General features: G+C 35.9%; 1 protein-coding gene across 3 annotated transcripts in view; it reads right to left on the bottom strand.

Annotated features, from left to right (window-relative positions):
• Positions 1-13,380, bottom strand: part of CDH19 (cadherin 19) — a 112,927-nt gene that overhangs the window by 34,535 nt on the left and 65,012 nt on the right. For 2 of the 3 annotated variants that reach the window (XM_088172704.1, XM_088172707.1), the window contains exons 2-3: positions 3,755-3,981; positions 193-487 (exon numbers count right to left, since the gene is read on the bottom strand). In XM_088172704.1, the coding sequence (XP_088028830.1) occupies positions 193-487; positions 3,755-3,952 (493 nt within the window). In that variant the 5' untranslated portion in view covers positions 3,953-3,981. Of the gene's footprint in view, positions 1-192; positions 488-2,493; positions 2,691-3,754; positions 3,982-13,380 lie in introns of all 3 variants that reach the window. The other variant, XM_014870894.2, reaches the window with a different exon arrangement.

The following is a 13,380-nucleotide window of genomic DNA, read 5'->3' as shown; positions in this document are numbered from 1 at the left end:
ACCAAGAATGTTAAGTAAAGGCATTTACAACCCACAAGTTAAGAATACACCTTTGCAAATTTCCAAAACTGTGAAGCAGTTTGCTTCCTTCTTACTGAGATGCAGCCTCTAAAATATGCTATTAAGATTTTACCTCAACACAGCTGTCTAGAAAAAATCAGGAAATACTGTTTGATTCACAGCATCTCATACCTTCAGGTGACATCTCTGGAACAGTGGCCACATAAGGTCCATCCAAGAACTGAGGTTCATTGTCATTGACATCTCGAACCTTGATGATAAATTCTGATTCAGGCTCAACAGGAAGATGAGTGCTCCTGTTAATTGCTTGTGCTCTTAGAATGTAGAAAGATTTCTTTTCTCGATCCAGCTTTTGAGTTACATAAATTTTGCCATTATATTCATTCATGATAAAAAAGCTTTCAGCTCCCTCCCCAGTCAAAATGTATTTTAAGCTGCCATCCTGCTTGTCTAAATCTGATTTCAGCTGAAAGTACAAAAGAGAAAAATAAGTTACAGTTTTGGAAGGATAAAGTTTTGAAATATTCATTTTATGCTTTGTTTTGATTCTACAGTGAGCCCTGTCACTAATGAACCCGCTTGGACACTAGCATTTGAAAGAAGGTACTGTCAACCATTTTCAGCCAACCATTTTAATTTTAAAATATTTAAAATTATTTAAAATGTTGATCTATCAGGCATATAAATGCATGATATACCCAAAAAGAGATGCTTGAACTACTTTGGAGTGAAGAAAATGTCTATAAGTACCTACTTTGTTTCAGTGTTTTATCAGCTCCCCTAAAATTCTGCTGGAGACAATGCAAGGGTCATTAAACATGATCTAATTTTTTTATTATTGAAAATGACACTTGTACTTTTTAAGTTGGTGGGGTCTTTTTAAACTCAACAATGCTAAGTGTAAATGTGAGCGACCGTGATTTGCTGTTTCTATTGAAATATTAGAGGTGAAAATATATTCTTGGTGAAAGCCTGTATTGTTTATTTCAAAATAAATTGATAGACATTTCCTATTGATCTACATCCTCTGTTTTATTGATAAAATGAACTTTATGGTGATGATTCCTTTGATGAAACTGGGCCTCTAAGACAATTTTGGTCCAGCGGCACTGCATTTGTTCATGACAACAAAATAGTTCTATTAATGTTAGTGCTATATAATAGAGCAATATTTTAAGAGCAATAGCTAAATTTCCTAACATGGCAGGCATCCACAGTTGAATTTTATGGAAACAAAAATTTCCATTATATAATTAATTCTTTATTTTTTCTCCACTTATTTTGCTTTTACAACAAAAAATATCAAACTCTCTAAGAGCCTGGATACTAATTAAAAATCCAAAGTTACAAAAAGAAGAAATTATTCAACTTGCTTCTCTTATGAAGCAACATGTTTAAAATGCAAATGATATGCCTAACTGTTGACTTTAATTATCTCCCTGTTTAGTTTATAGTTATTCACCCTAAAGTTCGTTGTAGGTTGTGAGGCCATAGAAAGGAAAAGTAACATTTGCCCATTGGATGTACTCAAATATTTTGTAATAACTTCTGAAGTTGCAAAAATAATTTTAACTTTTCTTTGGAAGAATGCCTATGCCTTTTAAGATTTTCATAATTCATAATTGTCTGCATGCATCAGACGGATAATTTATTCAGAATGTGACAGGGACACTTCTGAGATATGAGGAATGGTTTTGAGTTCCTACTCTGAGTTCTGTAAAGGTATTTAAGGCCTAAAATATTCAGAATTAATTATCCTTGCCAGTCCAAAAGACAGAATTTTCAAGTCTAAGGGGATTTAGAACTACTTAAAATATGAACAACATTAATATTTTCAACATAAGCAGTTGTGTGCTAAACATGGGCCATGTTACCCCCTTTATAAGTGGTCTGGTCAAACTCATTTTAGCACATCCAAATTTGCCATCTCACTAAGAGGCAATGCAGATTCTTTGTTATCCATAAATCTTGGTTTCCTTATCACAAAACCCAGTACATGGGAGAAGTGATCTATATCCACACCTTTAAACTAACATGGGGCTCAGATGTGACCACAGAGTGTATCAAACCCTTAGGGTCTGGGAGCATGCCTTTGACTGGCTGCTGAGACATAACCTGTATTTAGCAATTTCACTCAGAATCTTTTATCCACAAAAGATTTCATGACCTTGAGCATGTTAAATGAGAGGTCTCTTACAGATGACATTTGCTAAGAAAGAATAGCAAAGGTTCTCAGTTTACTTGTTTTTTTAGGCTGGGAACAAAATAAATGGTCTTACCACTGTAAATGAGAACTGAGAAAAAGTATTTTGTGTATCTACTATTGCAGTGCTGATGGACAAATTTATTTTTTCTTAATCTTGATAATAAAAAAGGAGTTATGAGTCTATGTTAAATGAAATTTGAAAATTTAGTTCTGACTGTAAAAGGATTTTTATATGGAATAGTGATTTAAAAACAGAGACTGTCTACCTTTGTATTTTCGTTGATGCAGTTTTCTTCAAGGCCTTAATTACTAAAAATTCATGTGTTGGTCATAGACTACCACTTCATTTGCTGAAAGCAGTGCATATTCTACTCAATAAAAAGACACAAGTAAATATGTCTTATTACACAATGGTTTCACTGCAATATATTAACAATAATCTTCAATAAATTCCCCAGTTAACCTGTGAGAAATAAAAAAGGTGAGATCAGGACAATACATTACATTTATAAAGTTTCTTTGCAGGAAACTGTTTTCAAGGTACTGGAAAAGTAAAAATAATTTAAAAAAATAGGCAGTATGTCTTTACTTGTTCTTTCAGAAGCGAGACATCACACTTCCATAGTAACTACTTTGAAAGGGCTGTGAAAAAGTAATTAATGAATTTTGAGCACTTCACCCTTTGGGCCCAATTAAATTTTAGTGCTAGTTAATTAGCAGTTAAACTTATTTTGGCTCATTCATTTAAAAAGGGCCTTCAAGAAAATAAAACCAGATCTCAAGATTAAAATTACTTCTAGCATACAAATAAATAATAATAATAAATACAATAATAATAATGATAAGCAGAGAGAGAACGGGGCAGATAAACCCTCATTAAGACAATTATCTTAAAGCACATTTTTAAAGGAGGGTGAAAAATAATTGCTCGTTGTGCTAAACCTACATTAATCTAATGAACCATGCAGATTCCTGTAGTTCCTTAGTGGTAAAAGGATTTAGTATTAATCAGCTTCATTAAAAATTAATGAGGGGCAAATCAGCTGCTACTTAGTGTAATAGAAAATCATGCTAAATACTGTTTGTAAACTACACTACGCTCAGTATGGCTGCTTTGATGCAGTGCCAGAAATAGCACAAGCAAATTGCCAGATGTTGATAAATGATTCCTTAACTTCCATTCAGAAGGAAGAAAGGAACTTTTCAGCTTTATACCTTCATCTGCTGTGTACGGAACTAGTTTTAGTAACAGCATGCATGTGAAGTTTCCTTGACAGCAGTCTTGAGTGAAGGAAGGTGCTTGGGAGTGCCATGGCCTACAGCTCTCGGACTTCTCTGACCTTGAGTAAGGTCATAGGAAAGGAGAGATGTAGCACTGCCTTATTACAGCTTCCTGACCTCCTCTTTCTACGTTTGCTGCTGTTTCCACGTCACTGGAGATATTTGGTCTTCCAAGTCAGGGTAGAAGGTGCTGATCAACACGCTAAAACTAACCCTGCACTGTCCTTGAATCACAGCTTATCGTACCTGTCCGATATACACAGGATTCGGTGAAATCTGTTCCTCAGTTGCAAAGAGGGGCTCCCACAGCCAGCCACGTTTCACTCTTCGAACTGCTGTGAAAGATTGAACTGTCTTTTGAGTTCTGGAGCTCTGCGTGCTGGGAGAGCAAGGCCAAAGTTGAGCCAGCATCACCATGAGACGCAGCAATACAGAGGAATTCATGCTGAACCGTTCTTCCGATCAATCTTAATCTGTGGAAGAGGGAAAAAAATAAAAGAAAGAAAACTTTGAAAAGGCATCACTTTTGTCTTTCTACTTTTATGTATTGATTCTGTGCTAATGTAAGAACTGATTTGCAGTGCTAAATTCTCCTCCTCTCTCCTAAAGTAAAGAGCTGAATCAAAGCCTGCTTCTTATTAAAACAGACACCCTTTCAGAGTCTCTAACATGGAAGTCAACTGCTTAACTTTTCTTTATGAATATCCTACACAGGGACTTTTATGCAAAAAAAAAAAAAAAAAAAAAAAGGAAAATAATCCTTCAATTAATTCATCTTTCAAATTAGGCTGGGTAATTGTATTGTGTAGCCTAGGAATAATTTGATTGGAATAATTGTACGTTTTTGCTTAGACAGGACTCATTTTGAGCTGCAGTCACAAAACTGCCTGAAGGGTGAACATCTAGCCTTAGTAGCCCTGATGACTGACAGCTGAATCAGAGTGGTGCAGATATTTTTTTAACCTCTTCTTACCCACTTTCCCAGCTCAGCAAAATGCCTGCAAAAATGTCAAAGGTGATAGGATACCATGAAGATGCAGCAAAAATTTACAACTTTCTCCTTCCCAGCCAAACAGAAATATGGACAAAGCAGAGGTGTTTAATGGATTCTTTGCTTGTGCCTTTGGCACGGCTGATGCACAAAGGAGTTCCCAGAGCTCCGAGTTGGAGGACCGTGACTACAACAATGATCAAATCCCAGTTGATTCTGAAATTGTGCAGGATCTGCTGCTCCAGCTGGATCCCTACAAATCTATAAGGCCTGATGGGATTCATTTGAGAATTCTCAAAGAGCTGCTGATATGATTGCAAAACCTCTCTCGATGATTTTTGTGTGGTCTTTGGAATCCAGAGAGGTCCCAGCTGACTGGAAAGCTGGTGAATGTTGTCCCACTTTTCAAGAAGGGCACGAATGAGAGCCCCAGAGACTACAGGATTGTCAGTCTCATTTCAGTGCCTCATCAAGTTATGAAGAATGTTATTCTGGAAGGTATTGAAAAACACCTGGAGGAAAACACAGTAATTGGTCACAACCAGCATGGCTTTATGAGAGGAAAGTGCTGCTTATCAAATCTGATTTCCTTTCACTTCAGGGTGTCTCACCTAGTTGATCAGTGGAAGCCAGTTGATGTAATCTTTTTGAATTTCAGCAAAGTTTTCAAAACTTTCTCTCGCAGGATCCTTCCAGACAAAATTTTCAGCACACAGATGGATAAACACATCATATTTGGTGAGCAACTTGCTCACGGGTTGGGAACAAAGTTACACTGAATGGGGTGACATCAAACTGGGAACCTGTCACTAGTGATTTTCCAGAGGACTCCATGCTCACTCCTGTATTCTTCAACATCTTTATGACTTTCATGCAGGACTGGAAGGAATATTAAGCAAGTATGCAGGTGATGGAAAACTTGGGGGAGCCTTTGAAGGCAGGGAGACCTTACAGACAAAACTCAAAAAATTAGGGGGCTAGGCAATCACCAACTGTATGGAGTTCAGCAAGGGAAATTGATGGATTCTGCACGTGTGATGGGGCAACCCTGGATGTACAGACACACTGGGGAATGAGAGGCTGGAAAGCAGTGCCACAGAAAGGGACCTGGTCGATGGCAAGTTGACCACGAGTCATTGTGCCCTGGCAGCCAGGAGGGCCAGCCCTGTCCTGGGGGGCATCAGGCACAGCATCACAGCCAGGCAAGGGAGGGAATTGTCCTGCTCTGCTCTGAGCTGGGACAGCCTCACCTTGAATATTTTGAGCAGTTTGGGTGCCACAATTTAGGAAAGAAATTGAGCTATTAGAGAGCATCTGAAAAAGGGCCATGAGGATGATGAAGGGCCTTGAGGGGAGGCCGTATTGAGGAGAGACTGAGGGCACTTGGTCTCTTCAGCTTGGAGAAGAGGAGACTCAGAAGAGACCCCATTGCAGTCTACATCTTCCTTTTAAGGGGAAAAAGACGGACAGATCTTTTCTATGTGGTGACCAGTGACAGGACCCAAGGGAATGACCTGAAATTATGTCAGGGGAGACTTAGGTTGGATATTAGGAAAAGGTTTTTCAACTAAGAAGTGTTTGGACACTGGAACAGGCTCCTTAGGGGAGTGGTTAGAGCACCGAGCCTGACAGAGTTCAAGAAGTATTTGTACAATGATCTCGGGTACATGGTGTTACTCTTGGGGATGGTCCTGTGCAAGGCAAAAAGAAGTTGGACTTAGTGATTCTTGTGGGTCCTTTCCAACTCAACGTATTCTGTGATTCCATGATTCTGTGTCTTAACAGATTTTACCACCTCTGACATTATTTTCTCCAATTAATCTGACAAAGAGCAAATGTATCTTAAAAGCTGTAGGTATCTGTAGCTAGTTTCATTTCTACTTGTATACTTTCAGAAAGTGAAGACTTTTCACAAACTGTAAGCTATTTCTGACTTTTCAGTGATTTCTAGCACAATGAAGGAAATTTTAAATATAATTTTATGTTCAGTTAAGATAGCCGTCTTCTATGAGGTAAAAAAAAAAAAAAAATTTGAAAACACTTACCCTAAACATTTCAAGTCTTAAAAACTATCTGACAATGGCATTCACCATTCTTTTTAAGGCTTTAGCATTGAAGAATAACATTTCCTATGAAGGAGAAGTCTGGTTTATGAATTTGTGACACACTAGTCAGTTTGAAAAACACACTTAAAAAAATATTTGCATGAATTTATCTTAGACCTGAAAAATCCATGTCTTTTGGTTGTCCAGGGTAAAATATAAACCTATGTATCTTAAATTCATTATTTAAGTATTATTATTTTAAATACCCATCCTTATCCAAAAGTAAATGTCATAATTGCTTAAAAAGACAGATAGATAATACAGGAAACTATATATTTCCTTCCAGCAACTTAATATGATGTTGGACAACAGTTTGTTAAAATGTAATCTGCAAAGACAGATAGAGAGGAATTCTAACAAGAAAGTAAAATAGAACTGCAGAGACTAAAGTATATATTCCAATTTCTTCACATTATGTGCTTTTTGACTGTAAAGCTTTAATAGTGCAAGACAAGATTTGAATAGAAGGAATGTGACTTAGGTACCCTCTTTTTTCAGTTTCCTGTAGAAAACTGCTTATTTTCCCATAGCTGCAAGAATAATATTTGTGACATGCAAGAAAAGTCCAACAAAGCTCAGCTTGGCTCTAAAATAAGGCTTGAGTGTAGTTTAGAAGGCCTAAAGACCTGGGAGAGTCTCTATGCTAAGGGTGTACTTAATGCCATGCAGTAATCTGCACACAAAGTAACCTTGAAAAGGAACATTCATTTTGTTGCAGTACATTGCAAAGGACAGACTACTCAAACAACAAAAGCTGAACAGTCAACGAGACCTTTCTGAGGAATCATAGAAAAATGTATTTTAATCACTGTTTATATGTGAAGAGAGTTGTTCAGTCTGGGCAATAGCAAATACTCCTGGCTAGGCTTTTTTTTGTTGTTTTGGATGCTTCTGGAATTTTTCACCTTATTCAACAAAATATCTCGGGCTTGTGGGGCAGTATTTCATGCAGAGTGAATGCCAAACAGTCATTATAAAACCTGTCTGAAGATACCTGAATAGACAACAACATAGTGAGGGTGCAGAATACTGCTGTGCTGGTCTGCTGTTGGCCACCTTCTTGCAATGTGCTCAGTAGTCACATATGAGCAGCATAAAATATGCAATGAATATTTTGGAGCATTTTGGTGTCTCCTTTTTACTAATTTATGGTAATATCCTGTGTTATATGGAGTTCAGCATCATGTCTCGAATGAATTGGAACAAGTAAGTATTTTTTGATTCTGATATGTTGCGCACACTATTACAGATGGTAGGCAAATTCCTTTAAAAAACAAAGCTATTTAATGGAATTGAGATCTATACATATCTCTGGGTTTTTTTCTCCTCTGATACATCAAACATTCTCAATTTGCCTTTACTTTCAGGACCTTTCAAAGCCTATTTGCTTCGAACATCTTCCTACTCATTTGGCATTGGGACACTGCCTTCAGCTTCTGACCAGCATGTGTTGCCATTTTTTACAATCCAATTGTTCCCCTGTGGAACAATCATCTTCCTTCTCTTCCACTGATTGTAGCTCAGTCTCAGAAGTGAATCTCATAAACTATTCAAAAGTAGTTTCTTATTCCTTCATTGTTCTCTAGTATTTTCTTTAAAAATCCAAACTTCAGTATTACCTACTTTAAAGAAAAATAAATATAAAAAGGCTCACACTGTTTAAGAAGATTCTGTGCTGAGACTGCTGCCTATCACTGTGTCTAGTATTGCCTCATTATCCCCTTGTACTTTCCTGTCTTTCCCTATCTGTCAGTTGTCTCTTGTTTTACACTCATTTGCTATGGTCTTTGTAAAAGAAATGACCTTGTACTCTGTGTTATAATTATAGTATGCAGCAGAAGGGAGGATTAGTAAAAGCACTGAGCTTTTGGGCACTCTAGTAATATGCACAAATAGATAATTTTTTAATAGAATAATTTCTCACTGAAAATAAAAAGTAACAAAAGTCCCATAATTTGCTATAAGTAAAGCCTTTTATTTAGGAAGTAGCGAAACACTGAAATAGGGTAGCAAGGGATGTGGTAGATACTCCTAAGCTAGAGACTGCTAGGACCAAGTCCTCTATGTGTTTGATGATATAATTTTGAAACAGTGACTCCAGAAAAAAACAAATCTCTCTGTCCTTTAATGCACTAAGCAAAAAAACCCAAAAAACCAAACAAAAACAAACAAACCAAACCAAAAAAAAAAAAAAAAAAAAAAAAAAAAAAAAAGCAGATTGAAAGACATTATTTTAATGGAATTTCTTGGTGCCTTTGCTTGATTTAATAACACCAAGCAAACAAGAAGAGGAATAATTAATGTACGCCAATCTAATTCATTAATATGCAGCTTCTGAAACATTTCTTATCTCAAGAACAGCCTTAACATGATGTTGCTTCAGTTGCGTGTTCTGTTTTATGCATTGGTGTTTTTATTATTGTGGTGTAATTTTCCTCTCTTGTATGCTGTTATCTTTAATTTTCACTTAATAGAATAAAGAAGAAAGGGTGTGTGTATCTAACCCCTACAGATTACCATGTTATAAAAAGCTTAAAGGAATAGAAACCTTCTATTTCTACACTACAGACTTGTTCATTTGTTCTATGTCTACTGGCTATTCGTCCTAACTGCATTTAATGTGGTTGAACACTGAGCACCCTAGTGTATTGTAAGTGCTACTGCTCTATCCTCTTTCCAGAAAACATTAGATATGGACTCATTTTCATTGACTAGTTTGGGTCTTGCACAATATATTAGACACCTAGACTATATTACTTCTGCAACTAATAATATATAATAATAAATATCTCAATTATTTCAATGTTTTGTGGGTTTGATTATTTGTTTTTTGGGTTTATTATCTTTACAGAACAATGACAAAATCTTCTGGTGCATACAAAGTACTGGGCTTAATCCTATTCTTGCTACTTCTTATAATTTTTGAATTTCAGATAGAGTAGGATAATAATTTTTCCATGTTTATTGTGTTTAACCTCTGCATTATCTTTTTCAGGTATTTTATCTGTGATTTGCTCTTTTGCAATCCGAGATTTTTTACCAAGTAAGTACCAAGATTTTTTGAAAGTAAATTTTCCATTCTCCTTGTATTTTAACTATTTTATTTGGAGACTCTAGAAGAAGGCATACTAAACTCCTAAGGAATAAATATGGCAGGCATATCTACCTTCAACTAAGCTGGAAGTCACTATTGAGACAGTAATGTTTAACCAAGCTTATAAAAAAGCAGCAGCCAAGAGAAAGGACTAAAATTTACAAAAATTTATTTTGCAATTTGAACTTAATTTTTTATTAAGTGCAATCACATTTGCCATTTACCCTACATACATATCGTGTGATTGACTGAGTGATTAATTGATTTTTGTGACTGGATAAAATTGACGCCAATCCTGCTGTAGCTTAAGGCACCTTTTCCATTAACATCTCAGCTTACATTAATCTGCCTGAATTATTTTCTTTATGGTTAGTCAAGTTTAGCTATTATTTTTATTGAATCTAAATATTTTAATTGTCTATTTTGACTTTCTGGTCTTTCGCATACTTTTTAAAATAAATCTGGACTGTTACATCTAATAAGCATTCTGAATTTAATTATACTGTGCTTATCAGAACTAACGTGTAAATGTAATATTCTCTTCAGTCAATTAATTAGAGGTGTATCAACAGTTGTCTTTCCCGTCTGCTGCACAACTAGCTAGTTTAAAAGCTGCTACTTAACCTTGAGAGGTGTTTTCTTTAATGCACATCTCGATGTGACATTTGACCAAATTATGTTGACTGGTAGTGCACATTAATACAGTATAGCTGCATATGTCTCCACCAGTCACCCAGAACTTCCCTTACATGGAGAGCAATTACTTAGATGTTATGAATGTATTTAAATTTCACTTAACTCTAATTGGCACATTATTTTCTTCATTTTGAAAATATATCGTTGTGTCATTAGGGAAGGCCTTCAAACTATTATATAGAATTAGCAGTGTAATTATCTTTCAGATATACATGCACAAAATAGCCTAGAGAAAGTAATTTTTAGGTTGATTAGTGCCTTTAAGGCTGTGGATTTTTATCAATGTGGAACAGACTCACTAGAAATCATGTCATTTGTAGTATTTTATATATATTAACATAGTATATTAACATATCCCCCATACTTTACTACAATACCTGTTGCACTGTACAAAAATCCCAAATGCAATTTTGGATTACCAAACCCTGAGTCTTCAAAGCCTGACAAGCAGTAGCTAGATTTCTGTCCATACTAGATATTGAAAACATCTTTTGCAGTATCAGATTGTGATATTTATTTCTTGAAAAACTATGTTGCCCATTAAAAACCTTTGACAAATCTAGGGAAAGGTAGCAGATTTGTTTAAAATTAGGGGAAGGGGGATTAAGGTGAAGGATAAGATTTCCTGCAATAATTAAAGAAACTGAGAGGTAGAGCTGTTACTTGTTCAGCTTATGAAAGGAGATAGTACAGAGGATGTGATGACATACTGTATGTTCTACAACCTCATTCTGCAGTATCATTGGTAGCTCTCATTCTCTTAGTGGAAAATTCCCTATATTAATCACCAATAGACATGAGTGAACCAATATTGAAAAATGACTTTAATTTATAATGACTGTTGGTAATATTTTACTCCGTTTGAACTATGGCATACAAAACTGACTTCACAGTACCTATTTCCTGATGGCCATGAGCATACACGATGATGTAACCAGTCTCTTGCCTTTTTCAACTCTGATCTCTGATCCACTAATATTTTTTAGAGCCGAATAACCGTTTGCTGACCTGTAAGTTTGCTGAAGATATATGTAGCTGGGACCAGCTCAATATTTCTGTGTGTGGTGCAGCATTCTTATGTTTGGATTAGGGGTTTGCTGCCACTCATTGCTGTGATCTTGTGTACAAAGATTCTCATGAACCTTTGAAATACATGATTTCGAAAACACAAAATCATTATTTCACTCATTGTTATCAACCATATAACATAGAGCTGGAAGCACAGCCTCAAACATTTCAGTCCTGCCTGAGGCAGGAGACGCTTGTCTTGTCATTGTAATTTCTTTTGAGATACTTTAGAAAGAACCTGGAAAAGATGACCCAATCCATCTTAAAATCTCTAGGTACAAAGAAAGTCACCCACACCATTCCCACCAACAAAATTGATTGTGTGTATGTAAGGATAAGCTGAGGTTGGACAGGACTCTGTCAGAAACCTTTGCCCTACAAAGGTGACCTTTGGAAGTGCTGATTAAGGTAAACGCTGCATAGGGACTGAGCCAGAGGCAAGCTAATGTTTCTGTAAACTTCCTCCATGAGTATTTGTGTTATTGTTTCTAAGATAATAATAAAATTAAATCTGCAACATCAGAAAGCAGTTAAGTAATTAAGTGTTTCATTTGGAGTCTACTGACTTCCTCCAAAGGGACCAGCAGGTACCGCTAAGAACATCACGCTGACACACACACACACACACGGATGTGGTGGATTCCCCCGGAGGCAATTAAACCTTTGAGACTGCTCCCTGGTTCATGTGGAATCTTGTGTTCTTCTGGAAGCATAGCTTTTCCACATGTACCTCACATACTGAGGTATGAAGTTATTTAATGAATAGTTTAATAGACAAGACATAGAGTTATTCCTACTTCACTTTCTTTGTGGGGAAGAAAAATGAAGCAGGAGGAATATCTGTGTCTCTTATCTAAACACTGATAAATTAATGATTATATTTTGTTCTTTTTCACAGACTTTCTGCCATACAGCTAAATGCTACTTCAGTCCGGATGCTTCCTAGCTAAAGAAAAATGGAAAAGCTTACCTTAGAACTTAACTTTATGAAAAATTGTATTCATTCTCTGCATTCGTTTAATAGCTTCAGCAATTTTATTTTGATATAAAAATCGATTTGTTAAACAGATGCTGAGATGTTAAAAGATTCAATTATGGCAGTACCAGTAGTTGCGGTGCACTGCAATGTCTACACTAAAAACTAAGCAAGCATTTAGTTTTAATTGTAGCTTTCCTTAACTGGGACTATTATTTATTTCTAAGATAGTAAACCCAAGTATTTTAGCATAAATATTTTGCTGATTAAAAAGACTAACACATGTACACAGTAAAAACAGAAATTCTTGCCTTCTGGCATTTGCTTTTTATTGTAGGCAAGTAACAAATCCAATTACAAGATGTTTGATTCATTGGGCAAATCCTACTGGAACATTTTTGGCTCTGCAGGATACCACTCAGTACTGAAGAACCACTTGTCAGCATAATGATGTAAAGGACTGCATTCTGTGATTCACACTTGAATCTGTTTGCCAAATGATTTTCAGGATGGCACTTCACAAAATGCTCCAAAACTGTCTTTAGGATTTAGGTTCTTTTAATCTCTTCAATTCATAATTATTCTTTGCATACATTAAAGCTAATAGTGCAGTGAACTCACCTTTTCTATGGTTTTGGAGATTTAATTCCTCCAAACATGAGATAAAAAGAAGCTTTGATATTCAATTTAGGAGGATGCTCTTTCTAGAATTTGATGTATGTTAAACTTCTGGGTTTCGTTTTAGAGTTAATATTCCACATAAGACAAAACAAATCAGAAATACCCTGAAATGAACATGCAATGTATGTCAATGGAACACCAGAATGGAATCAGATTTTAATTCTTATATTTGAGGAAACTTACCAGGATGCATTTTTGAAGTAAATAAATATTGAAGAAAGCAGTCCCTTACAAGCAGTTAAAGAAACCATAATTTTGTGT

The sequence above is a fragment of the Sturnus vulgaris genome, chromosome 1, assembly GCF_052056855.1.
Source record: "Sturnus vulgaris isolate bStuVul1 chromosome 1, bStuVul1.hap1, whole genome shotgun sequence".
NCBI classification, from domain to species: domain Eukaryota; kingdom Metazoa; phylum Chordata; class Aves; order Passeriformes; family Sturnidae; genus Sturnus; species Sturnus vulgaris.
The sequence above is the reverse complement of the archived record's forward strand: the minus strand, read 5'-3'. Positions and strand labels throughout refer to the sequence as shown.